The sequence below is a fragment of the Ursus americanus genome, chromosome 28 (assembly GCF_024610735.1).
Source record: "Ursus americanus isolate L20-20 chromosome 28, mUrsAme1.1.p, whole genome shotgun sequence".
NCBI classification, from domain to species: domain Eukaryota; kingdom Metazoa; phylum Chordata; class Mammalia; order Carnivora; family Ursidae; genus Ursus; species Ursus americanus.
In genome coordinates this window covers 38,545,818-38,572,324 of record NC_142154.1, presented here as the reverse complement: position 1 = coordinate 38,572,324, position 26,507 = coordinate 38,545,818, and the positions used below count along the sequence as shown (strand labels likewise).

Sequence of the window (26,507 nt, the reverse complement as noted above, 5' to 3'; positions counted from 1 at the left end):
TCTTGACTGTTCTTTCTGAACGCCTTTCAGGGGAGCCACGTAAGTGACGGGCACTTGCTCAGGGGACGGGCCGGCCTGCAGCACTAGGTTCTCCGGCAGCTCCGCGCGGGCCCGGAGGGGCAGGTGGCGGCAGGAAGGGGGCCCTGCCGTGAGGGCTGGACGAGCGGCCGTGAGCGGCCGTGCGCACCCGAGGCCGTGAGACCGGCCCGCCTCTCCTCGCACAGCACGTCTGTAAAACGAGGGCGGCCTGCCCCCTTCAGAGCTGGACCCCGCCCTGAGGAACCAGTCTGGGGGCTCTGAGCAAAGGGTACCCATCACCCTTTAAAGGAAGACACACACGTGCGTGCCACGGTTAAAAAATAAAGATTCTGCTTTTCGGTAAGTTCCTGTATATGACCTCTCTGCTCCCATCGTCCGCCACAAACAGAAAACAAGAACCACCCTCTGTCCACACCCGTTGTTTTCCTGGTATTTATTTTCCTGCTCCTCGTGGTCTTTGAAAACAGAGGCAAATGGTTTGCCTCCAGGCCCCGCACAGCAGCGCTCCCGGCCGCAGCCTGCTCTTGGCGGCCGCCCGGGGGCTGCGGTGTCGGGGCAGGAGCCAGGCTCCAGCTGGGCGAAAGGAGAAGCGACTGTCAACGCCGCCGCTACGCCCTGACCTTCCCTGCGTTCTGGGGCGCTCCCCCCACCCGCTCCAGCAGCCGCGCGCGGGCCTGCAGGACTCCGTGCGGAAGCCACGACAGGCCACGAGGACGGCCCGGTGGCCAGCCTCAAGAAGCTGAAAGAACTGCCCATTTCCAGAGGTCAGCACACTAAAAAGTACTGGTTTGGGCAGGATTTAGGAGGAAAAGTGGAGATAATAAGGCTTTCTATTAAAACCTATCCGAGGGGCTGCAGTGTCCCTTTGGACTGGGTGAGTGACCGGGGCCAGAGAGGGCGTCGGCCGTCAGCCGTCCTTGTGAACCATTAAAACGATGAGTCTGCGGTAAGAGCAGTAGCTAGTCACCCTCCCGAAGAAATGCTTCCTTGAGCTGTTTCTTGGTGTATGTTGTTTTTAAGAAAAGTCACCCCTTTCCCCTTCGTTTGGCATTGGCATTGCTGGGGTATCCAAGCCCCCAGGACCCCGGAGACTGGTGTCTCAGAGGGAGTTGGCTAGAACGGCTGCTCCTTCATTAGCCGCCTTGTGCTTCTGAAGGCAAAAGCTGCACCAGAACGACCAAGCTTTAGTTCCAGAAGAGGGTCCGATACAGCTGCTTGTCTGCCTGACTCCACACGACTGGACGCAAAGTATTCCCTTCCTTCCAATTCCAATCAAATGGGAGAACGAACAAAGGCAACCACTTCGGTGGTGGTCGCTGGTCGAGCCGAGGAAAGTCTGTTCCCTGCCTCACTGCTACGGAGCCGCACAGCCTTTCCACGCTGGCAGCTCACAGCAGCACCACTGCCGCAGGACGTGGGGTGGGCCTGGGAGGGAAGCAGTGTTGGAGACAGATCCACGCAGTGAGGAATCTCCGTTACTTCACGGAAGGAGAACTTGCAAGAGTGGAGACCTCCAGGCGGCCTGCCGAGGCGACGGCCGGGTACTGAAGGCTTTCACAGCGACGGGGGTGTCCGGCTGGCTTAAGGGGCAAGCGGAGACTAAAACACTTGAACCTAAAACTGTTTCGAGCAGTTTTGTACCAAGAGCCTCCTCATCCATCCTGACATTTTGGGAAATACAAACAAGATACAGCGGGGCACATAACTGGGAAAACATTAAGATGTAAAAGCCAAGTAAACTGCAGCTTCAACTGTTATGCACATACACACAGAAGGACCTCGGAGAGCTCAGCTACTTCAGATAAGTCTTTGTGCAACAACTCAGGGTAAAAACAGCCAGCTGGGAGGCTGAGGAAGTCCCTTTGCCCGGCGGGGGGCAGCAGGATCTGAAGGTAGTTCGGCCCCGCCCGCGAACCATGTCCACGGAACTGAGATCACAGGGAAAAGGGCCTTCACCATGGCTTCAACTTCCAGCTTTGAACACAAAACTGTCCCCCTTTGCTCTTTATAAAAACAACTCCTACTGGGAGTGGAGCAGACACACACTGATAACACTAGAGAATGGAAACAGATCCAATTTATAATCCGGGTCCCTCCCAGGGAGCAGACTGCAGGCCTGGACAGGTGGCCGGGCTGGCCACCTCCAGTGGAAATGCCTTGGGAAAAGCCAGAAGAGCTCTCTGCTAAGCACCACTGTCGGCTAAAAGGGACAGAAATCCCTTTTAAGGAAGCTATTTAACTTCAATAGGCTGCTTTGCTGCCAGGATCTTCAGTTCCTCTGAACATAAGCCGAACCACAGACTGCTGCACGTATGTCTGGGTCCTGGCCCACCCCCACCCCATTCTCAGGGCTTCAGCACCAGTTGTTAGCCAAAAATAAACACCATTCCTCAACCATATATGTCCACCAGCCCGGAGCCGGGGAGGACGAGAAGGAGGGTCAGGTCCCCGGGCTCCAGGCACACTGTGCGGCCGCTGCGCGCCATGCACATCACCCAGCTCAACCGGGAGTGCCTGCTGCACCTCTTCTCCTTCCTGGACAAGGACAGCAGGAAGAACCTGGCCAGCACCTGCCCCCAGCTCCAGGACGTGTTTGAGGACCCCGCACTCTGGCCCCTGCTGCACTTTCGGTCCCTCCTAGAACTCAAGAAGGACAACTTCCTGCTGAGCCCTGCCCTCAGGAGCCTCTCCATCTGCTGGTACTCCAGCCGCGTGCAGGTGTGCAGCGTGGAGGACTGGCTCAAGAGCGCCCTGCAGAGGAGCATCTGTAGCCGCCACGAGAGCCTGGTCAACGATTTCCTCCTCCGGGTGTGCGACAGGTAGGCCACCTCCAGAGCAGTGCTGGCTCTGCGGGGTCTGGCTCCTACAGCGCTAGGTGGCTGCTGGCGGGTGGGGAAGAGCAAATGGCAAGCCCAAGATGCCTCCATCTTGGGGAGCCGCACACCAGGCCCAAGTAGGACCATCCGGGCCCGTTCCCAGCATAGTCCCCCGAGAAGGCATACAGTCATGGGGGGGGGGGCTTCCTCCTCTTAGCCTCGCAGGTCCTGGACCTGCTTCTGCTGCAGACAGAAGACCGGGCTTCAGCTGTCGCTGTCCTTTGGGCAGCTGTCCTCCCTAGCAGCCATTAAGAGCTCAGGGGGTCTGGCTGGGCCTGGATTTTCAAGGTTGGGCCCTGGGAAAGGTTCCTGGATTCAGCCATCAGCTTACCCCTCGGCTTTCCCCCTAGCAAACAAACCCCGAGGCTTGTGGAACGCAGCTAAGGAAGGACAGCTGGGGTGCTCTGGGTTAGCTGAACCACGCCAGACTCCAGGAGGAGGGGTGGTGAGATTTAAGAATGGTTTCCTCGTTAGAATATTACTAATCTCTCTGTACCCCTAAGGGAGGTGTTTTAGCCTAATTTTTCAAATGAGCAAATCAGTGTTTTGAGAGGTCATGTGATTTACCCAGTCTAGGACTGCCAGATTTTAGAAGATAAAAATTCAAGACATCCAAGTTATATTTGAATTTTGAATAGACAAAAAATTTTTTGGCATAAGTATGTCCCAAATACATCCTGTATTTGATTGGTCAACTCTACCACAGGTACAGAGGCTAAGCCACAGGCGACCCCCTATGGTCCCAGCCTCCTGCCTGGGGCAGTGCATGCGAGCAGACTTCTGCTGCCAGCCTCTTGCCGAGCCTAAATTGACCAGTCCTGTCCTGCCTTTGAGGAAAAGCACCTCTCGGTTACTAACAAACTCAGCTCAGCCAGTTTGCTGACACCCAGTTTTAATAGCTGTTTGCTGGCAGCGTGACAGGCATGGAAGGAAACAGAGTGGTGGCCCCGCCTTGCCCTTTTTTTTTTTTTTTTTAAAAAGACAGTCAGAAGAAAACAAGATGGACTTGGTTGGGCCCTACTGGGATGAGGCCATTTTGATGGATTTAACAAGGCCCAGAAATCAGACTGGAGTGATAAATGTGGGAGGGGCAGCCTGCTCTGAAGTTGTTCCATTCTTGCTGCAAGAGAATTTCATTTCCCACAGCAGCGAGTGTGGAGTGGTCCTCTCGTGTCACCATCTGGGTGCAGCAAGGGGCCCCAGTGTCACAAAAAGAACGAAGGGCTTGGTGGTAAGGGTTCTGTGCTGAGTCTCCCAGTTCTGCTACTGTTCAACCATGGGACCCCAAACCAAATATTTAAATCCAACCTAATTTCTTCATCTATAAAATGGGACAAATCACCTGTCTCCCAGGTTAAGAGGATTAAATGACACAGGAGCACTGGCCCACAGTAGGTACTGATAACATTCATGAAGTCTGGTTCTTTTAGTCATCAGCTTCCGGCAGCGAGAGACGGCAGACAGCTGAGGAAGGCAGGGAAGAAGTCAGTTCTTCCTCTGGTTTGTTCCTACACCAGGATTACTCCAAAGGTTCTTAGAGCAAAAGGGACCACTCAACACCTTCGGGGCTTAAACACCTAATCGTCATAACCACCCTAGAGCCAACAGTTTCTCCCACTTGACAAACGAGGACTAGCACAGTTCAGACATTTGTCCTGGGTCAGAGAGCAAATAAGCCACAAACAAGTTACCTGAGCCCTCTGGGCCAGTCTCCTCATTCACAAAACAGGGTGCAGAGGGTTTGATATGAAAACTGAAGAAGCCGTATGAACTGGGACTCGGGGAGATGGAATGGGCTCCGTGTGTGAAATGTGCCCCTTCCCCAGGCACAGGGCAGCCAGGCTAGCCCAGGCAGGTGCAGTCAAGGGGTTAAGGGGGAAGCTGATCTCGAAAGGGAAAGCCCTTGTCTGGACCCCAGCTCCCTCTGGCTAGAGACAGCCAAGGCCCGTGCCCACAAGACAGGTCCTGCAACTGATCTGATCCTGTGTGCTCCCAGGAAAAGTGAGTTACAAGTGCCTAAGAAGGCCGTGTGCAGCTCTTTACACCCCCATCGTGATCTTCACTACAACCCCACTGGTGGGCATTATTCCCTCCCTGCTGTGCATCCGCACACACACAAAGGGAAACTGAAGCTCAGTGAGGGGCTTAGCCAATGTCACACCGAAACAACCCAAATCTAACTCTGCTCAGGATCTTTTTCTCCAACAGATGCTGGTAAGACTGAGGCAGAGGAGCCTCCAAACTTTCTGTACAGGTGGTCCTCAGTCCGGGTCTAGCTACTGCCAGTTCTGGACCTCTTCCAGGCTGGCATCCCAGTGGGCATGCAAGAAGCGTCCCGGTTAACTGAGCGCTCTAGAACCCAGAGCCAGGCCTCCTCAGAGCCATGCCCTGACCCCAGCCTCAAGGGTTGAACCGCGCCTGTCCCTGAGCCACCCCACAGGAACATCAGGACGTCACCTTGCAGACAGACTAGAGTGGGCACCGTGCATCCCTTCGCTCACCCCCACCCCCCAAAGCAACAGGCCTGAAGAGCACCAAGGACACCTAGAGTTGTCCTGGAACCTGCCACCCCTCTGCCCACAGCAGGACCAGCGGAGGCTCAGGAAGCCGAGAGCCCACGCAGATTAAGGTCTCGTGGAGAGGCAGAAAGAGCGGGGGAAAGGGGACGGAAACTCTGGTTCAGATCCAGGCAAGTTCCTTAAACTGGTGGAGCCCGTTTCATTTCCTTGCCCACAAAATACGGCGCCGTGCCGCGAGCCCCGCGAGTCCCAGGGCTGTTAGGGAGCTACTGGGCCGGGGAACTCCTGGGCAGGGCGGCGGGCGGGGCGGACGCCAACCGTCCCCGCCGTCGGCCCCGACCCGGGGTCACGGCGATCTCTCCACAGGTGCCCTAACCTGGCGTCCGTCACGCTTTCGGGCTGCGGCCACGTCACCGACGACTGCCTGGCGCGCCTGCTGCGCTGCTGCCCGCGCCTGCGCGCGCTGCGCCTGGAGAACTGCGCGCGCGTCACCAACCGCACGCTGGCGGCCGTGGCGGCGCACGGGCGCGCGCTGCAGACGCTGCACGTGGACTTCTGCCGCAACGTGAGCGCGGCCGGCCTGCGCCGCCTAAGGGCCGCGTGCCCGCGCCTGGTGCTGCGGGCCGAGCACAGCGCAGCCATGATCCCGGACCAGCTTCCGAGCGCGTCCGGCACGGCCCTTCTCAAGCTGATGCCGCGCTAGAGCGACGACGGCGGGGCACGACACCCAGCCAAAGGCCCCCGGCGGAAAGAGCGAGCTGGTTTCCAGCCCCAGCTCCACCACCTGCCGGACTGTCGCCACATCTCTGAACCTCAGTTTCCCGGTCTGCAAAATGGGGACACTAATGCCTACCTCACATTACGGTTTTACGCACAGGAGTGCGAGATTAACGGGACGCTGGGAAAACGCTCGGATAGCTCTCACTAAACGCCAGGCCCTGTCCCGACGCCCTTCCGCCCGGCTCCTCCGCCACTCGCCGTCCGCAGCCGGAGAAAGGCCCATACCTTCCCCAGGCACTGCGACCGCCGCGGGGGGCCGAAATAACCCCCATGGGTTGCCGTGGCCTCCGGGCAGAGCGCGGGCGCAGGCGCCGTGGGGGCGGGGCGGGCCCGGCAGCCGACCCCGCGCCCCGCGCTCACCCCGCGGCTGTCCGTGGCCCCGGCTCCCCGCGAGCGTGGGAGGGGGAAAGCCGGGGCGCTCGGCCCACGATTTGAGAAAATTCGCCGGTCGATGTGGTTCTTAACCTAAACCGCATAGTTACCCTAATTTTCTACCGTTCTCATATCACAAAGGCAGAAGAAATCATTTTAAAAACCCTAAGTAAAGATTTGAAAACAAAAGCAGCAGCCCTGGTTAAGTCTTTTGATAATGAAACCGCGCGAAGCTCATACAAAGTTAGATTTTTACCTGCTGGGTTTGCTCAACGTGGACACACGCCTGGACTTCAATTTCGGAGCTTTAGTCACTGATGTCCCACCTTTAGCCACCAAAGTATAGGCTCTCGGCCACCCAGCAGCCTCCGGGTCCCAGGTACGGGGGGTGGGGTGGGGTGGGGTGGGTGGGAAACTTGGGTAAGAGGGGAAGGCAGGGAGCACCACGAGCTGGTGGGCCCGGCTCTCGCTCCAGCTCCGCCCATCACCAGCTGGGACCCGGGCCCTTAAGTCCAGGTGTTTCTTCTCTGGGAAAGGGGATCTGGATCCCTACTCACAGGTTGCCCAAAATTGGAGAACCAGCAAGGAAAAAAGAGAGATTCCAATTTCATGGAGCTTACCCTCTAGTAGGAGAAGAGACAGTAAAATAATCGGTATATAAGAAGATAATAAGGCTACGGTGGGGGCGGGGGTGGGGAGCACCAGGTAAGGGGATAACTGGCAATTGCTGGTGAAGGTTTGGGGATGGGGAAAGCAACCTAAAAGGGCTTGACCAATGTGAGCCTCACCACGTGAAGTGAGGGAGGGAGCCGAGCAGCATCTGGCAGGAAAATAGTCCAGCTGCAGGGAGTAATAGCTCATGCAGTCTCCGGAGCAGGAGCATGGCCGCTGAGTTAGGGGAGTCAGGGGGTCAGTGTGATTGGAGCAGAGTGAGTGAGGAGGAAAGTGAGAGAACTAGGGATGTGGGTGGCTGCAGAGGCCTCCCTGCTTAGTCTGAGCATGAAATGAGACCTGGAGAACCCCCACCTCACCTACCCCCAGCAGGAGCCAGGGCCCCAAGCAGAGATGATATCCAGGTAAAGGCCAGAGGAGCTGAAATTTCTCCAGGCAGAACCTGTGTAGGGGTCAGCAGCGACCCAACCCCTCCCATCCCCTCCAGGGCATGCTGGAGGCCTCACTTGCGGCCCTGGGCCCCTTCTGGGGCCAGTGCTGGGCCCAGAAGCAGGTGGGTGTTGGCACTGAGGCGAGGCCTGGCGTAATCCCTTCTCACCCCTGTGTGGGGAGAGCCAGCCCCCTCAGGCCACCAGCTGCAGTGGAATGGGAGGACCCCACTTCCTTTGGATGATTTTCCAGTTTACCCATCATAGCTCTGGACTCTGGAAAGAAGCCTTGCAGGGATTTTATTTTTCCCCTACTACTGCAAACAATGTTGAAAGAAAGCTCCGGCTTCCCGGGGGGATAAATGTGCTTTTAAAACAGCGCCACTTAAAGCCCAGGGCTTTGCTTTCATTATTTCTGGTAAGCCTGAATTCCCAGCAGGTCCTGTGAGCCCTGAGTTGATGGTTTAGTCTGGGGGACAATAGAATCCTAGCTTCTGACTCTCCTCTGATTGAGAGCCGGTCCGCCCTCTCCAAACCTCAGCTTTTAAATCTGCGTATTGGGATTGCTGGAAAATCTTGCTTGCAGGGTTCCTGTAAGGATTAACACGTTGTGTTCACTGCAAGTTCAGCTCAAATAGGGTAACCTGAGGCCCCTTCCCCCTTCCCCACAGAAGCTCTTTTATAAACGAGGGCTAACTTCCTTGGCGAAGCCTCTGGTGCCCCGTAACCCCCCACATATCAAGGCTCTAGCAATCACACACCTAAAGCTGCGCTGACAGCCAAGTCCAACGCTGTTTCTAGAGCTTGAATTTGGCCCCACCCCCTCCCTGGTGCTTTGGGTCCCTGAGCCAAGGGCCATCCGAGGTACACCCAGGAGACAGGCACTGATGAGACCCAGGGCTCTCCACTCCACCTTCTTTTTTTTTTTTTTTTTTTAAAGATTTTATTTATTTATTCGACAGACATAGAGACAGCCAGCGAGAGAGGGAACACAAGCAGGGGGAGTGGGAGAGGAAGAAGCAGGCTCATAGTGGAAGAGCCTGATGTGGGGCTCGATCCCATAACGCCGGGATCACGCCCTGAGCCGAAGGCAGACGCTTAACCGCTGTGCCACCCTGGTGCCCCTCCACTCCGCCTTCTAACAGGTGCTGTTCCCATCACTGGGCACCAAGCAGAGCCCTTGACAGAACACGGCTTCATCAGAAACCGCGCTTGATGTCTTCTCTCAGATCTGCAGAGAACGAGGGGCACCACGTGCTTCATTAATCCACTGAGTCATTCATCTGGGGTTGTTGGGAGTGTTGAGTGCTTGCAGCTCTGCCATCCATCACTTCTGGCAGGCTATGACCTCTCAGAGCCTTACTTTATCTCTAAAATAGAACCGGTACCCTCTGTGTGACACTCTGATGAGATGATGTGTAAATGTGCAGTGCCTGGAAGGCTGGGGTAGGGAAAGTCCTCACCTCTGCAGGGGCCTCGAAAGCCGAGTGCCTGGCAGAACCCACAGGGCCTGGGTCCCGGGAAGAAGCAAGCTGGGTCCCTATGGGGGTGACCCAGGAACACTGGATGGAGGACGGAGCCTTTGAGCCGAGCTTCAGGACTGACCCCAGCTCCCATGGGGTCTAACTGTGGGTGGGCTATTCCCTGCGGCAGGTACAGTTCAGCAAAGGCAGAGTCAGAAAGCCCAAGGCACGCCCAGGGAAGCCAGGGGAGATGGCAGCCTGGGTTCCAAAGCCACTTGACAATGGCTGGGAGGTTACCTATGTCCTCACAGCCTCTATTAGAACAGTCTCCAAACTTTCCCTGCCTCCTGAATGCTTGTTTCACTCTCAGTTTTGCCCAAGGCAGCCAATGGCCACGGAGGGTAGGGGGAGGGTGCAGAACCTCAGCGCCCCGGCAGGACAGTGCTCCCTGGTGGAAGGCTGATGCCAGTCACCACATGGGGCTGGCGAGTCCGCGCGGGAAGCTCAGTACCAGCAGATACCGGAGCCACGTGCTCCTGGGTCAGGGGCTCCGGGTCACTCCTTGGGAGGCAGAGCCCGCAGGGGGGACCAGTGCTGTAAGGCGTGTCTTGCAGGGACACACTGGCCCGTTTCTGCACAGGCTGAATGTCTGGAGGGGGCGGAGCTCCCTCGGGTGGGCAGGCATGCGACAGGAAGCCAGGGCTCCCGGCTGGAGCCTGTACACGCCTGTGACCCAGTGCTTTCCTTCTCCAGACCTCAGGTTCATTGTAAGAGGAGAGGTCCCCTGACACCTTAGCTCTAGGATTCTTCCAGCTCTAGGATTCCATGCCTAAGACCTGCTTTTTGCTATAAACCAAGTTCACCGGATACAGATTTCATCTGACTGGCAGTGCTGGGCAAAGGCCACAAAGCGGGGCCTCTGGGGAAATCTTCCACTTTAAAGGCCAGGGGCGGGGGGGTCCAAGTTTTCTGGGGGCTCTCTAAGGGTCATAAAAACTGGAAGTATTTAACCGAATGATCCAGCCAACAAGAAAACTGCCCAAGCCTCCACAGAGGGGCTGAAAATGAACCAGGGCAAAGAAACACCTGTGCCAGGCCCTTTCTGCCCTCAGACCAGGGATTCATGCCTTCCTCTCTGCCAGGGCTTCAAAAAGAGAATGAAGGAAAACGGACAGGTTTCCAATAAAGAAATGGCATCTGTTCTAAAATCATGGTGTCTGTGCAGATTTTCCTTGCAGGGTCAGACCTCCTGCAAAGCCGTCCATGAGGCCTGACAGGTGGGGCCTGGAACCATGAGCATCGGCTTGCTGGGGGTACCTTGGCCCCTCAGTCTGGAGCCAAACGTGGCAGCAGAGGCCAGAGCCTCTCAAAGGTTGAGGCATTACTTTCATTTAAAATAAACTCTGAGGGGCGTCTGGGTGGCTCAGTCCATTAAGCGTCTGCCTTGGCTCAGGTCATGATCCCAGGGTCCTGGGATCGAGCCCTGCATCTGGCTCCCTGCTCATGGGGAGCCTGCTTCTCCTTCCCTCTCCCCCTACCTGTGCACACTCGCTCTCTCACTCTTTCTCTCAAATAAATAAATAAAAACTTATAAAATACCATGAAATAAACTCTGAGACTGCAGGTGTACCCTTCAGCTCAGCACACCCTCAGCCCAGCCCAGAAAGAGGGAAGAGCCACTGGTTACCAGGAACCAGCCCAGAAGGCTCTAAGAGACCCCTCGCTTGGCATTGCCCAGGATCTCAGCAGCACACACAGGCCTCTCTCCTGTCAGTTCCCTCCTGGCCCAGAAGCCTGGGCCATGTGCCTTCCCACCCCAGCGTGAGTGCCTCAAGCCCAGGGCCCCTCACTACTCCCACTGACTGAGCTCTCACATCAAGTATTGAAGGTTCCTCTTGGCCCAGAACCCCTGTGGCTTCCCAGAAGCTGCAGTCTCTCCCTCTGAGACCCAATTCCAACTGAAGCCTCTTTTCAATAAAATTAAGCCTCTTTCCATCATTCCAAGTATTAATAGGCATTCTCACTGGGAAAGATCCGTGTACCACAAAACTATCTGTCTTCCAGTTTGTTTGAAAACACATATTTTCTATCTCCCTAGTGAAAAACAACTGCCTGCAAAGCTCTCCATGTGGCACCTCATTTGAGCCGGCTGTCAGCCTGACCTAGTCCCTGAAGTCCACGGGAAGCAGCTTGTGGCACGGACTGGCTGGGGTTGAAGACACACCACCAAAGGCCTTGCCCTCTTCCTGTTCCCACTCCCAGTAGCCAGAGCCTTCACAGCTGCTGTCACGGATGGTCCTTTCTTCCAGAACCACACACTCACTCTGACACGCCTAGACAAACGAGCACGTCGCCCAGGGCCCTCAGGGCTGGGTTCAAGCACCAAGAGTGTGACCCCTTCCCCAGCTCCCTGGACAACTCTCCACCAACCACCATTCAAGGATATGAAAGCCACTCATTGGTTCTCATATTAATTCACATATTCACATTCTCGTGGCCACTCATTGGTACACGTTGAATGCCTACCAGCAACGGCGGTCCCTGCCACAGCCCTGCGTCCTTCCTGCAGAGACACGCTACCATCAACCAGCCTGCTCTTTAAGCCCACCGCGGCTCCTCACAGGCAGCGCCGGAAGCATGCTACTCTGGTTAGCTTCCTCCTTGCCTAGTGGAGCTGCATACTGGGGCTCCTCAGACAGGCTCTCAGCAGCAGGTTACACTCAAAAACCAGCTGGCGAGGAGGAGGAAGGGGCTGGGAGGGGATGGGCCAAGGGGCTGATGCAAGGGCCCTGGGGTGAGGGAACAAAGTAGGACACCCAGGATGACAGAATAAATGAAAGGAGGGGCTTCCCACTCCCAGGAGCTGCTCTGTCATCTCCCAGCAAAGCTCACTCTCCGTGGGGAGGAGTGTTTCTGACGGGTCAAAGCGCCGTCGGAGTGAGACTAGCCTGAAAGCTCGTTCCTTCTCAGTCAGCAGCTCCACTGGAGGTAACAAAAGCAGCCGACGCTCTGGTTCCTGAATTGGCTTTATTTCTCTGCATAAGGAACCCTGCACAGGCAATTCAAATTAAAACAAAATAAATATATGAATATTCATGTAAAACTGTCCTTTCTAATGAACAATTATACACAATGTACAATTTCATGTTCACTGGGTGGGTTTACAAAATGTACCATTCCCAACTAAAAATGCACCAAAATGGTTCCATGCAAACTTATCAAAAGTGACCAAAAATATGGAGGGAAAAACCTGACTGAGAGCACTTTGTCTTTTTTTTGTACAATCACAGAAAAATAAAAACATCTAATTTCTTTGTTGCATTTAGAGTAACTAAATGTGGCCACTGTTTATCATGTCTGTTTATGTTCCTAAACATCTACGTAGTTACCATAAAAGTGTGTCCACATGAAACTGGAAGTGAGCATTACTGAGAAAGGGGGGCAGCGGCCCCACGGTCAGTAGTCGGTGTCCGAGCCCTCGGCGTTGTCCACGTTCCGCGAGAGCATGTAGTTGTCCATGTCGATGGAGCGGCAGTTGTTGATGGCGTAGCGCAGGCGCTCGGCCATGACCAGCTGGCTCGAGTAGGGGGGCAGCCGCAGCTGGAAGAAGCAGGTCTGTGAGGTAGGCAGACTGTCGTAAGGCTGTGGAGAGAGAGACCCGGAGCTGTGACTGCAGCATCGGGGTGTCGGGGGGGCATCCATTACCACCACCCCCAAATTAGCAAAGCACTTCTCCCAGCCTTCGAGACGGGCCCCACGGACAGGAGAGCAGGGCCGACTCAAGGGGAAGGAGACACTGGGCCGTGGTGGAGGGAATGTGGGCTCTGGTGTCCCACGGCCACAGAGGCTTCTGGCGAACAGGCTTCCTTCCTCTCCCCACCGCCCCCGTGGCCCCGTGTGCCAAGCGCGAGCAAGCTCTGCCCCGCAGGGCCACGTGAGAAAACAGGCTTCGCACCAGGCCTACCACGGAAGGACCACGCCACAGAGCTCGGCTCTTTCACCAGGAGGGTGCAGACCCGGAGCTGCTGCACGGATCCCCCAACAGCGGTGAACTAGAAAGAATACGCGGGAGGGCCCCCGAGAGGGCCTTCTGTGTCCCTCGGCTGCCGGGGCTGCTCACGCCAGGAAGCAGGAGGGAATTAAATGCTGGTCCGCCCGTTCAATGGACAAAAGATCATCACGGTGGGCAGCGCAGGACAGAGCGCTCGGGACGGAGTGCGACAGCGCACAGCGGCCCATGGCAGGCGTCCACGGGGAAAGGTGGAAGGGGCTGACACCGCCGCGGGGGCCTGCGCACTCGGGCCCTCCCTGCAGACACCGTGATCTGCCACAGCACAGCAGTGATGGTACATTTGTTTAGTTTACGGTAGTTCTTAAAAAGGGACTTGCCCTTTCTTCCTTGCTCAACTCCTTGACACCGGCCCTCCCCATCCTCCTTGGAGCCCTACACCTGGTGAGTGGGTTTCGAAGAGGCGGGAGACAGAGGGCCTGGAGGGCCTAGAGGCCTAACAGGGCGGGAGCCAGTGAGGACACAGAAAACTCAAATATGGGAAAACCACAACCAGCAAAGACACTGAAGGGCAATGTCAACAGGTGCCTCTGCTTTGGAAGGTGGAGCAATGGTCTAAAAGTCACAAAGGAGGGACCCAGCGTGGTCAGTTTTCTGAGGCTGAAAAGCCTCACACAGATGATTAGTGGTGGATTAACTCCTGGGATGGCAGGGGTAGCCTGGGACAGACAGAAGGCAAGGGGTTTCTCCAGAGCTGAATAGAGGCAAACCGTTGCCTCCACCCACCTCTCTCTGAAGCAACAAAACAGATTTACAACTTATAGTTTCTGGTAAGTCATGTAGAAAATTTATGGAAAGGCTCTTTTCATAGCCCTTCCTGTGCGCAGCCTTTCCGGCAGGCCCAGCCCAGGAGTGCGGCGCAGGCGGGCAGCGTCAGGAGGCAGCGGGGAGGGATGGCTCTGGCTACAGCAACCTCCAGGAACAGTTACTGGAAAAACACCAGAACGGCAGATGCTGCAACTGGCAGGAAGGGTCCTTGTGTGAAGAGGCCCTACTTTCCTTACTGTTTCCGGAATAAACACCATGGGCCCTGCTCGAGGACTGCCCAGCGCTTGGGCAGTTGGGGAAGGAAAGAGAGAGAGAGAACACAGACGCTTCTAACTTGATGCTGCGTTAAGGGACGTACCAAGTGTCCTGGAGGTAGACAGGAGAAGATCTAAATCTGCCCTCAGGAATGGTTAGGGGCAGCAGGAAAGCATCTAGGAGGGCTTCCTGGAGAAGATGACACTGGTGTTGGGCCTAAAGGATGAGTAAGTGCTTGCCAGGCATAGATGGAAAGGGGTGTGAAGGAGAACTTAAGCAGAGGGAACAGCCTACACGAAGGCACAGAAGTTTAGAAAAAGGCAAGCGGTCTGTTCCGGCAGGAGCACAGTGCATGGTAAGAGGTGCTACTGGACCGCTGGGGCAGAGGCTGGGCTGTGGAGGTATTTACAGGCCGCTAGAGCAGTCGGCATTTATTCTGGAGTCAACGCAGGGAGCCCCTCACGGTCTGAAGGGGAGTGACATGGTCGGATGGCTGCGTGAGGAGGAGGACTCTGGCAGCACTGCACATTTCAGCTGCTGAGCCCTTTTATTCCTAAGCCATCTGTCAAAGTGACAGCTGGGCTGGCGCTCTGCAGCTGGGGCTTTTCATCGGGCCGCAGAGAAGCTGCACGCGCACAGGTAACGCTAGTACCTTCGTGAGAACACACTCGACCACATCCGAGTGCACAAGTCACACGATGAAGAGGCACAGGAAACGAGAGGCAGAGGCAGCGCACGAGCCTCAGGAAGGTCCCGGAGGACTGAGCAGAGGCAGCGGGTTGCAGTGTGCTTTCCACATCCACTTAGGGCTTTTCACTCAACTTATGTTTCTAAACAAGTTTTTCTGCTTGCTTTTTTTAAAATCTGGAAATTCCAAACATTAAGCCTGAATTGGCAGGCCCATCCGAGGGTCACAGTGTGGTTTTCCCCACAGGCAAGCAGCCGGGAAGCAGCGGGGCTCACTTACCCTATCAACCTTCATGATCTGAAATCTCTGAGAGATGTCAGCGGTGTTGGCCGGGAGTCGAGACCGTCCGGACACAAACCTCATGAAAAGCACGCGCTCCTCGTTGGAGAACTCCTCCAGCGTGTGCCAGAACCACTGCACCAGCTGCTGCTGCTCGTCCACCTCCCGGTACCGCACCACTTTCTTCAGCACTTCCACGGAGATCTCGGGCATCCCACAGACCATCTGCTCCAGCTGCTTTGCCGTGAGCAGTGACAGCAGCGGCACGGGAACGATCCAGGACATCCCTTCTCGGACGGCAGCCACCTGTTCCCGGGAGAGGTCGTGCATCAGACATGTGCCCGTTGCCCAAACCCTCTACCTGTCCCCCAGCACTCGAGGCGCACGTGGCCCACTCCCCTGGCCGCCGACCCTTTGTCAGATCTTCTCCCTGCCTATGGGACTTGCACGCTCCTTCCGGTTCCAGGTCGAGTCCATCGAGGAGCCTGCCTTCCGCCCCCACAGAACTGAGGCCCAGTGCCAAGGGCACGCACCCGTGCTCCTGAGCGGTGCGGCTGCTCCTCGGTCCCCTCGGCACAGCAGGACGCTCCTGGACGAGGTGTCCAGCGTCTACTGCTTCTGTCACTCACATTCTTCTTTTGAAAAGAGTTCTATCCTTTTTGTAAAACTTATTTGTACTCATTGTAAAAAAAAAAAAAAAGTAAAAAGAAAAGAGTCAAACTAGCAAGGCCTCCCGTAGGAAGGACAGGGCATTTCATCAGGAGATCTGGGGCCTGAACCCCAGCTCCACCTCTTCTTGTACTTTAATTTTCTCATCTGAGAAATGAGGCAAATATCTGCTGCTCACACGATGATAATGAAAATTTTCAACGCAAGTCTGTGCGACCTGCTGCTGCTTTCCTCCTAGCTCGGTGCCGAGAACAGGTTGGCCGGGGAGAGCGGAGGGGGAGCTGCCAGAGGCTACGCACACAGTCTGCTTCAGAAACACCCCAAGGCCGCAGAGCAATGCGGACCCTACACACAGACTCATCGCTGTTCGAGATTTGTTTATAAACACTTCTTCACTCTTGGCCATTTCAGAACCATCAATGATAAAAAGCAAAAGGAAAAAACCTGAGGACCTGAGCAGAAGCCACACCCTGGGGAAGGCCCTGGGGCTGTGACTGGTACAAGGGCGTCCTGCCTGGGGCCAGGGAACGGGACTGGCAGTGAGGGCAGTCTGGATGACACAAGCTGTCATGCCTGGTAGAATACAAACCAAAAGCTGTCTGGAAAAAAAAAAATGAGGCTGAGGTATGGGGCTGGCTGCTCGGCAGGGAACAAATGGGGACAGCTATGGCAAGAACACTGGGTTCTAAGAGACGAGGAAGAAGTGAGAGGAAGAAGGCCTCTTTGCTGAGAAAGGAACAAAGCCACAGCAGAGCAGAGCACAGCTGGTAGAGGGTAGAGGGGTAATCCGACCCTCAGAAGCTCCTAGACCCCACGGTTAAACCTGGTTTGGACCCTGGCTTTGCCTTGGGCACATCACTTCATTTCTCTGGACTCAGTGCCTTCATCTGTGAAATGGTGACAGTAATTCTTCCCTCACAGAGTAACTACAGGAAAAACCGCACATGCGGCAGCCCAGCCCCACACCTGCATGCAGGAGGTGATCGATATGTTTTTAGTCAGTTATTCACTCTGAGAATTAAAATTCTGAGCAACTGGAGACAAACCCTAAGCCCTGGCTGTGTACACAGCATTGCCCACAGGACCTGCCCTCACTAAAGGATAACAGTTTTCTGACTGGACTCGGTCCAAAGCCAGAGTCAAAGAAGGAAGCAGGAGGGAAGGGCGCAGAACATATATACTTCAAATTATCGAGCCTCAGTCTAGCTCTCAAGAAATCCCTAGCACATGATACAAATAAAGTATTACTTAAGTGGCTATTAAGGACTGTAACCAAAAATCCATTTTTGGACAAAATGTCCATTTCTATGGTCACTCATCACACTTTCATCATTTATTATTAAATGCTTACTACCTGTTAGCACGGAACAAGGATATTTAGGAGGTATAAATATACACACGCACGTTTATATATATACATATAAATAATATAATGCATTCTTCACTCAAAGTCTTACAAGCTAACTGAAGAAACAAGATCCAAACTCTGTGGCCTAGTTCTTAGACCACAACACAGAAGTATTATGGTATCGTGAGAAATTTCTAAGTAACAAAAAAAAATTTCTACAGGCTATGGACTTGGAGAAAAGCTGGTCTGTGGAGGAGAGGCATTTTCAGCTGAGGCCTGAAGGGACTGCAGCAGGAGGGGGAAAGAGGCACTCACATGGGACTGCAAGACCAGTGTTTAGGGGTTGATTTGCATGGGTCCTGACCGACCCAACTGGAGTGGGGACACTGGGTTGGGAACATTAAGAGATGAAGACAAGCAAGACTGAGGATGAGTGAGAAGGCAGGGTCTAAAGGCCTGGGTGAGTGCTTGGCCTCAATCCAACCAGTGACAATTCAGAGCTGTCCTAAGGCCTTGAGTAAGGAGACAGGAAACCCAGAGGTAAGGCCTGAAAAGTCTCTGAACAGGGGCTGAAAGATAGATACAAATTAACTGACACGGTAGTTCATACACCCAAATTCAGCAGTAACCAGTTAGCTCTTGTTTGAAGACAACTGCAAACACTGACATGCATGTCCCAATGTCTCAGCTCACCTGTCGGTCCATTTCATGAAGTCGATATTCTATGGCCCTCTCCACATACTCCTTCCTGTTGGAAAATGTCAGTGGGATACTATTTCCCCCAGGGATTATTGGAACCATTTTGCCATCAGCGCTCTGGCCAACAAAAGAATCAAGAGGAATCATCTGAGGAAAGAAAAAAAATTTTTTTTACTTAAAAAAAGTACATTATGCACAAATATAGCAAAAAAATAACATTATTAAGAATTTTGGGAATAGGGTGGTGCAGTCAGTTAAGCATCGGACTCTTGGTTTCGGCTCTGGTCCTGATCTCAGGGTCATGGGATTGAACCCAGCATCGGGCTCCGCACTCAGTGCAGTCTGCTTGGGATTCTCTCTCTCCTTCTCCCTCTACCCCTCCCACTCGTGCTCGCACTCTCTCTCTCCTTCTCTCGTATAAATAAATAAATCTTAAAAAAAAAAAAAGAATTTTCAGGATAAAAACAAGGAATCGAGGTAGCTAACTGTGCCACTTAGTCAGAAGGGAACGCGCTGACTCATCTGGCTGTAGTTAATAATTTCTCTGTCCTCAAACCAGGTTTGACGAACTCTGGGCCCCCCAGGCCGCCCTCTCCAACTGGGTTCCCCTGCTCGTCCATCCGCAGGCAGAGGATGGACCGAGGAGGAGGGAGCAGCAGCGGGGCGCTGGTGCCAACCCTGCCCATGAACAGCTCTTTAAACCTCCGGGGCTGAGCTGCCAGGACAGCAACGGGACACGCTGTGAGTCGCTATCACACAGCAAAGGGAAGACTACACCTGAGTTTTCCACAGAAAAACTCTGGTCTAGCAGAATATGGACTGGCCAAGATTTACCTCATGGAAACTCTCCTCGGTGATCCCACTGTCTTCAATGTGAAGAATGCTGTTGAGGGTCTGCACGTAGAGCAGGTCCACCTCCTCCAGGTCTTCCAGAGTGAGTGGGACACAGCACAGCTGCTTCCACACCAGAGGGGCCAAGTGGAGGTCCAGAGGCTTCTTTGTGCGAATGGCAACCCCCATTAAAATTCCCAAGAACTTAAACTGCATTAAGTGTTCGTCAAGGCAGGCAGAGGGGTTAAAAAGGAACCTGCAAAATTGAAGGAAATGCTTCAAATAAAACTGTCCTCATTTCTATTGGAAATAAGTTATCAGACAGCTACAGCATTAGTCCAGGCCTGGGCTGTGCAATATGGTAGTCACTTGCCAGATGGGGCTACTCAAATTAATTAAATAAAATGTAATGGAGCTCTTCAGGGACTCTAACCACATTTCAAGTGCCCAACAGCCACACGTGCCTGAAGCCTACTCTTTTGGAGATCACAGGGACCATATTCTGAATTATTTTCAGAAGAACCATAAAAGAGCAACTGAATGGTCCATTAGTCCCTGAGCTACCTGCTCCAGGATGCCCTATTTCCTAAAATCATTTCATTTGATCATTTACAAGTCCATGAAGCAGGATCCAAAATTCAAGGTTTGGCAAATATGGGCATAACACAAAACTGCTAATACTAAGTGCTGTGACTTGACAGCATATCAAATCTTCCTGATGATTCTGATGCAGAGAATTCTTTGCGGGGACGTCACGCGGGCCTTCAGAAACACAAAATAAGTCAGGTTTCATTATCAAGTCTGGGTTTCCCTTACCCCTCAATATTATCGGTGAGTTGGTCCCATAATAGAGACACGATGGAAGTGCCTCAGTTTCCTTACCTGTGAAAAGGGAGTAATAATAGTCCCCACTCCTTTGGGTTCTAATGAGGATTCAGTGGGATAATATATGTAGAGCGCTCAGAGCAGTGCCTGGCGCACAGCTAGTACTCAGTAAGTGAGCCATCATTATCACCGGAGACAGTCAGTAAGCTCTTGATGACCGTCTTACCTATCCCGATTGTAGCCCACTTCTGCGGTAGCATTGGGAGAGGGTATGAGAAGGTCAACAATACCAGTTTCAAGTTCCTGTAAAAGAAAGAGCAGTTTTTTGAGAAATGACAATCAAATGTATCACAAGAACAAGCTAATCACATTAAAGATCACACTGAAGAGAGATTGAGGAATGTATGCTATGGGACAGCCCGCCATCTCTATAATTTTTGTGGCTTTAATTTAAAATGAGATTACAAACATCCCCCATGTAGAAAATAGCCTGCAGTATGCAGAACTAAGATAAGAAAGTCAATCCAGGGCAGGAGCTGGGGTATCTGTGAGCAGGGTATGGTAATATTCAAACAGACCCAACAGACAATAGCCAAAAGTTACTCTAGTCACAGGACTTATTAGAAAAATCCTGCTACTAGGCAAAGCAGGAAGGGTCAGAGTTGACCTGGAAGCAAAGTTGCCACATTAGACACCAAATAAGAAATGGTCCAAACTCTTAGTATTTGTTTTTCAATTCCACTAGAGCGTGGGAGTGTACTTCATTCTAAAAGCACCAGAATTCTCAGAGCACATGGGGGGTCCTGGATTTGTCAATTACATAAAGGTAAATATTTGTCATCACTGTTTCCTCTGCCAGTATCAGGGCAAGATGGTCGGTCACTGGTGGAGAATCAGGCACTGACGTGTACTCAGTAAGGTATCTTCACACGTCATGTCACAAGCCCTTGCTGTAATTCACCTATGCGTCACCAGCAGCATGATTTTTATGTAAGGCTCACAAATGCTTCCTTGCTACACTCACACGAACATGTCAGACAGAGTAGTCACTGGAAATGGTAAAACAGCCACCACCCGTACAGATGGCTCAGCAGGGGGACACCACATGAATATACCTGGCACATCTCTGTGATCGTGTCATCAAACACTCCCCCAGCGTCATCGGCCCCTTCTCCAACCAGCTTCACCTTCCACGCTCGCGAGGGCAGACGGAGGTCTGATGCATTCAGTTTAACTACTTGTCTTGCTATTTGGACAAAGATGGGCTTACACTTCCGTCCTCTTCAAAAGAAAGGGAAAACAGAATGAAATCCTAATCTCCCTAACTTTCCCAAACCACCACTTGAAGGTATCTTCCCATCACTGAGCGGACAAGCCAGGTTGTAACAACAGCCGAACAGTGTGCTGGGCCCACCGCGACCACACTGGGTACTAAGGTAAGCACTGTTACTCTCCTAGTTTGCAACCCAGGAAGCTAAACCTCACAGAGATTAGTTAGTAACCACATTCATCTAAAAAAGTGCTAGCTAGCTGGTGAAACATACACACATCTGCTAACCTGGTTGATATCCTCTTTACAGTAATTTGAGGTCCATAGTTTTTGCCTTGCACCATGGTCTTTCCTATGGAGCGCACCATCGGGAGGGTGTAGACTCTTGGGGCTAACAAAGGCCGAAGCTGTCCCTGGACAATGCCCCATGTGCCAGCATTGTAGTGAGACGTGCTGCTCTGTAACAGAAAGGGAGCTTACCAGAGATGGTACACTCTAAGGCTTACCAGAAAGAACACTTCTCACTTTTAGAAAATAATTCTTTTTGATTTAAAAGCATAAACCTGGATAGCAGTAACTATTAATAACTTTTAAAAAATATTTTTGCTGATAAAATATATGATTATTATTTTTTAAAACTTGGAAAATACAGAAAAGGACCCATACACGTGTACACACGGACTCCTCTACAATGTCCATGATCACTGTCATCTGTTTCCCTCCAGTTCCCTTCCATGTGTGCAGACAAACATTTCTCACATTGTTGAGAACACACTATGCGATTTTCTGCTGCTTTTCTCGCTTGACTTTTTATCAAAAACATTTCTCCTGCTAATTACAAACAGTTTTCTAACATCCTGTTCAGCGCTGCACAGTATTCTGCTGCCTGGCTGATTACCTATCTCTAACAATGATCTGTCCAATCTCTCATATGCCCCATGATGGGTTTCCCAAGGATTTCTAACAGTTTTACAAACTGATACGCATTTTGGCAGGCACACTGACACATTACACAAACAAACAAACATAGCCAGCTTGCTTTCTTCCTAAATTACCAGGCTGTGCTATAAAGATGGTCAAATCAGCCAAATTTATTTGTCTCCCCCACGGGACCGAGAATGCTCATTTGTGAGGCCATCAGGAAGTCTCCGTGATGCGTCAGACTCATCTACAGAGCCACTGTGACAGTGGTGCTAACACCTGTGTGTGCCCGAGTTTTAAAATCACACATCGGACTTTATAGAAAATACATGTTTAACCATTCATATTTCCTTGAGCTCTGGACAAACCACACATAGAAGGAAGACTACTCTGTGTCTGGCAGCACAGTCCCCGGTATCTGGACTATCCCTAAACTAGCAGTAAAATGGAAACGGAACTGCTGCCTTTTTTACATCTCTCGGGAGCTGAGGGTAAAAAGTATTAGCCACGGAAGAATACTCCTGGGACCTGCTCAGCACGTCATGGGTAGTGCTTCCCAAGCCAGCACATTACCTGGTTGTTAGGGCTGAGGTTCAGCAGCCTCCAGGACGAGTACATGAGGTCAGAGAAGTGGTACAGCAGCCGGAGCCGGGCCCTCGCGCTGTGGATGCTCACCTCCCTGAGTGCCCCGTACTGGGGGGGCACGGCGTCGGGCAGGCCCAGCTGCAGGGGCACGGACACACCTGCCCGGAGAGCAAGCACACTCTTGTAAAGGAAAATGCACTGTTCTCATTTTCAGTATTTTGAATTTTCAAAGACACAGAGAAGTTGAGATAAGTATACAATGAACACCCATTCCTATGACCTAAATGCTAGAAATATTTGCCTATATTTGCTTCATCACATATTTATCAGTTCTCTCCACCAATTCATCTTTATGTTTTGATGCACATGTGTTGGTTTTTAAGACATCTTTTTAAATTTATCATTATGGAAATTTTTTTTTTTTAATTTAGTTTCCCATTTAACTATGGAACTTAAACAGTTCCTTCACAAAAGAACAAAAAAAGGGGCACCCGGGTGGCTCAGTCAGTTAAGCGTCCACCTTTGGCTCATCCCAGGATCAAGCCCCATATCAGGCTCCCTGCGTGGCGGGGAGCCTGCTTCTCTCCCTCTGCCCCTCTCCCTTGCTCATGTTGTCTCTCTTTCTCTCTCTCTCTTTCAAATAAATAAATAAAATCTTAAAAAAAGGAACAAAAACAAAAAAAGCAAATCCTTCCTTTTGTATTCGATAGCTGCCATCTTCATAAAACATAAGATGTGAGCCAGGACTAGGTAGGCAATTCTGGAAAATGGAAATGGGTAACTCAGCAGTTACTTCCCACACTTACTAGGATCTGACAGAAAGGGACCACGATGAGTGCATGATTCATGAAGGCTTTGTACGTGAGAATAAGAGCTCGTAGAAGCAAAGACTAGAAGCCAAGACTGTATTCATGGTTAGCCTCTTATTAAAAACTTACAGAGTAAACCTACAACACTCACCTTATTTGAGTTTCATGTAAAGATTTGTACAGCTCAATTCCAGTTTATTTTTATTCTCAATTAATTTCATTAATACTATTAATAAAAGCTAACATTTATTGAGTATTTCTATGTGCTGAGCACTATTCTAAGAGCTTCACGCAAATTGCTTCATTTAATCCTATAGCTCTTTGCAACAGGGGCTAGTATCATCCCATTTTACAGACAAGGAAACGGTGTCTTAAGATCACTCAGCTTGTAAGTGGAGAAGCTAGGATTCGACCCTGGCAACATGGCTCCAGGTCTGGACTTTAGCCACCACACTGCAGAGCCTCTCTCCTGAAGTGGGAGTGAGATCTCTGTAAGAATAAGAGGACCCTGAGTACCTGAAACTGTCAGTGTGTGAGCAGCACTGCTCATTCTGGACGCTGCTCATCAGACAACGTCTCCTGCTTGTTTGGAATCTACTTGGTAGTCCTAATTTGCTCCTTTAGGGTATTTGAAAGAAAAAAATCTCTATGACTGAGTCTTTCCCAAGGACTGAGAAGCAGAGGTCAGCAAAAAGGGAAGAGAACGCTGAGTTCCCATGCATAAGGTTGCTTCAAGGAAACTAGTCCCGGACACACCAGAGGAGAGTATAAAAAAAGGGCTTAAGGGCCTGAGAGAGAAACAGCCCAAATGTAATGAAATGTGTAAGGAATGATAAATGCCCCATTGGAAGACGGAGCCAATCTGGAGAGTACTCAGTAGAATGTGAGGTACATAAATACACATTTTATTTTCTTCATATCTTTTTAAGATTTTATTTATTTGAGAGAAAGAGAGAGAGCACAAGCCAGAGGGAGAAGCAGACTCCCTGCTGAGCAGGCAGCCAGTTGTGGGGCTCAATCCAGGACCCCTGAGATCATGACCTGAGCCGAAGGCGAACACTTACCTGACTGAGCCACCCAGGTGCCCCTTTATTATCCTTTTGTAGCTCTACAAGGATTGCACAATAAACAAAAAGGGAGAAACTGCCTGTCAGTTCTATTACATGTGGGAGTAAAATGGCAACATTTTTTTCCCTTTTCTTTCTTTTTTTTTTTTTCGCTGTGCCAATGCACAGAAAACATCATGTTTCAAATGGTTAACTGGGGTGAAGAATCTGACAAATGGTCTCAGACCTCTGAATCTTTATTCTTAATAGCAGGCCTTAGAAAACTATGATTTATCACTTCTTTTATGTATGAAAAATTACTTAGTTGCTGCTCTAAAATTATACATTTTTGCTTGCCTAAGTGATATACTTTCTTCTTTCGGGGGTGCAGAGAGGAAGTGCTCTGTGATGAAGTCTGCAGGAGAATCACCTGCTACAAAAGTATTTACAGTGCCAGTAGCACAAAGAGCGCTCTGGCCGTGTGCGGGGGCCTGGTGGGTTCAGCATGATGCCTGGGTGCAGCCACTACAGGAGAAGCTGAAGGAGCACGGATATTTCATCTCTCACCCGGTGCTCTCGGCGGGACAGGCGGTGCTGTCCAGGCAGCACTGTGGCAGCGGCCAGCTGAGATCTGCCGAACATTTTTCCCTTGCAAAACTGTTACCAGGGTTGGTTCTCGAACGTGGTTGGTGTGGCCTAAGCCAAGCTGGGAATAAATTACAAAAGCAGAGAGTCAATTAACAAGAGGAAGAGAGGAAGTCAGGATGATGCTATCTGCCTTAGGTGGTAGCAGATATAAATATCTATACCAAGCAATAGCATCAAAATAACAAAATTAATTCTGATTATCTCTATCGGAATAGTCCTCAGAGCTCAGACTGTCTCCTAAAAACTTAGGTGCAACAAGGCCGTTCCAAATCTAGCAGGTGAGTCTTAATGATGGAACACATCCTTGGTTTCCACTTCTAGAGGGGAAATAATTCTTGGAAAGTTAAAAGAGTAACAGAATCATCTATAGAGCTTTTATTTAAAACACATCGATTTCCTTTTAACATGGACTGCCTGGGTAACAATAAATAAACAATTATAAAAACATACACAGAAGCAGAATCTCATTTCCAGATCTCTGTTCTTAGGGCGTGAGTGGGATACCCAGTGTTCCAGCGGCTAAAGAGCTCAACACCATTAGGGAAGACCATGTCAAGCCCTGCCGGCGAACTGCCTCGGGCGTCTTCAGCAACAACTCTCTTCTCATTAAGACAATACATAAGTACAACCATAATGACAAGCAGCTTCCTCATCTGTTAACATAGCGATGAGGTGACCACAGAGTCAAACTGAGGCTACTATGAATAACAATGGAGACCTTGAGCTTGAGGGGCTCCTGGCTCTGTGGGCAGACAGACCCAGAGAAGATTTATGGAGGAAGGGGATGTGGCTCTGCATGCAGGGCTGAAAGCCACTGTAGCAGCAGGCATCCCAGACATCTCCCACCCAAATCTTTCCCTCTTTCATATATAGGGTAGGCTGAACACATCAACTTCTTGAATCTTCTCTCCACCTCTCAGAGGCTCAGTTTATTCCTCTGTAGAGTGGGGATGATAAGATTTCCTACACAAACACAAATATACTACGTACAGTACTATGTTCTATTATTTAATATAAAAGTATTATTGTTTCATTCTTTTCATGTTCCAGATCAACTGATGCTCCCAGGACCTAATCTCACATATTACCGCAGTAAAAACAATGATGATGATAGTAGCAAATACCAGTAAAGTGCTGCTTACTATGTGCCAGGCCCTTAACGAGTGTAGACACACACATATACTCAGTTAATTCCCTTAATCACTTTGCTATACCATCAGATTTTTTTTCAAACCACGGTATAATATTTACTTGGCCACAGTCAAGAGAGAGACATAAACACCTGGATTCACAAATAAATCTGTCCCATGGCAAAGTGATGTGTGTGAGGCATTGTGGTAGATCTTATGAGTTTCCTAGCTTATCCTTTTCCCAAATGAGGAACACTATCAGAATTTTAGAATATGAGAGGACAAGCAAGATAAATATTTACCTGCCCTTCTGAATTGCTCCCCCAGGCATATACATCTCCAGTTGATGCCAAAGCAAGTGTGTGCTCAGCTCCAACGGCCACATCTTCGATGACCACGCCAGCCAGAACAGGGATCTGCTGTGGTCGATTATGATTGCGAGCACGCCCCTCTGGCAAGCCTATCAAGCGATCTGAAAAAACAGTTAAGAGGAAATTTATGGATGGGACACAACAGTC

The 26,507-nt window shown here is 51.4% G+C and overlaps 2 protein-coding genes across 15 annotated transcripts in view; one reads left to right on the top strand and one right to left on the bottom strand.

Moving 5' to 3' along the window:
* The first annotated feature begins 2,241 nt into the window (after positions 1-2,241).
* On the top strand, positions 2,242-11,760 carry FBXL22 (F-box and leucine rich repeat protein 22). Its single transcript, XM_045810805.2, has 3 exons — positions 2,242-2,858; positions 5,801-6,965; positions 11,248-11,760. The coding sequence occupies exons 1-2, from the start codon at positions 2,440-2,442 to the stop codon at positions 6,135-6,137; spliced, it is 756 nt and encodes a 251-aa protein (XP_045666761.1). The 5' UTR covers positions 2,242-2,439; the 3' UTR covers positions 6,138-6,965; positions 11,248-11,760.
* Positions 11,761-12,162: 402 nt separating this feature from the next.
* The window catches only part of HERC1 (HECT and RLD domain containing E3 ubiquitin protein ligase family member 1), a 179,807-nt gene continuing 165,462 nt past the window's right edge, over positions 12,163-26,507 (bottom strand). For all 14 annotated transcript variants that reach the window (XM_045810686.2, XM_045810698.2, XM_045810694.2 and 11 more), the window contains 10 exons: positions 26,292-26,461; positions 24,779-24,917; positions 22,345-22,514; positions 21,139-21,308; positions 20,696-20,861; positions 19,807-19,883; positions 18,759-19,011; positions 17,919-18,071; positions 15,209-15,514; positions 12,163-12,791 (listed from right to left, as the gene is read on the bottom strand). In XM_045810686.2, coding sequence (XP_045666642.2) covers positions 12,606-12,791; positions 15,209-15,514; positions 17,919-18,071; positions 18,759-19,011; positions 19,807-19,883; positions 20,696-20,861; positions 21,139-21,308; positions 22,345-22,514; positions 24,779-24,917; positions 26,292-26,461 — 1,790 coding nt within the window. In that variant the 3' untranslated portion in view covers positions 12,163-12,605. The remainder of the gene's footprint in view (positions 12,792-15,208; positions 15,515-17,918; positions 18,072-18,758; positions 19,012-19,806; positions 19,884-20,695; positions 20,862-21,138; positions 21,309-22,344; positions 22,515-24,778; positions 24,918-26,291; positions 26,462-26,507) is intronic.

Bases quoted from the DNA above. Each gene is read 5' to 3' on its own strand.
- FBXL22 (XM_045810805.2), top strand. From the start codon at position 2,440: ATGTCCACCAGCCCGGAGCCGGGGAGGACGAGAAGGAGGGTCAGGTCC. The intron at 2,859-5,800 runs GTAGGCCACCTC...ATCTCTCCACAG, and splicing joins CTCCTCCGGGTGTGCGACAG to GTGCCCTAACCTGGCGTCCG.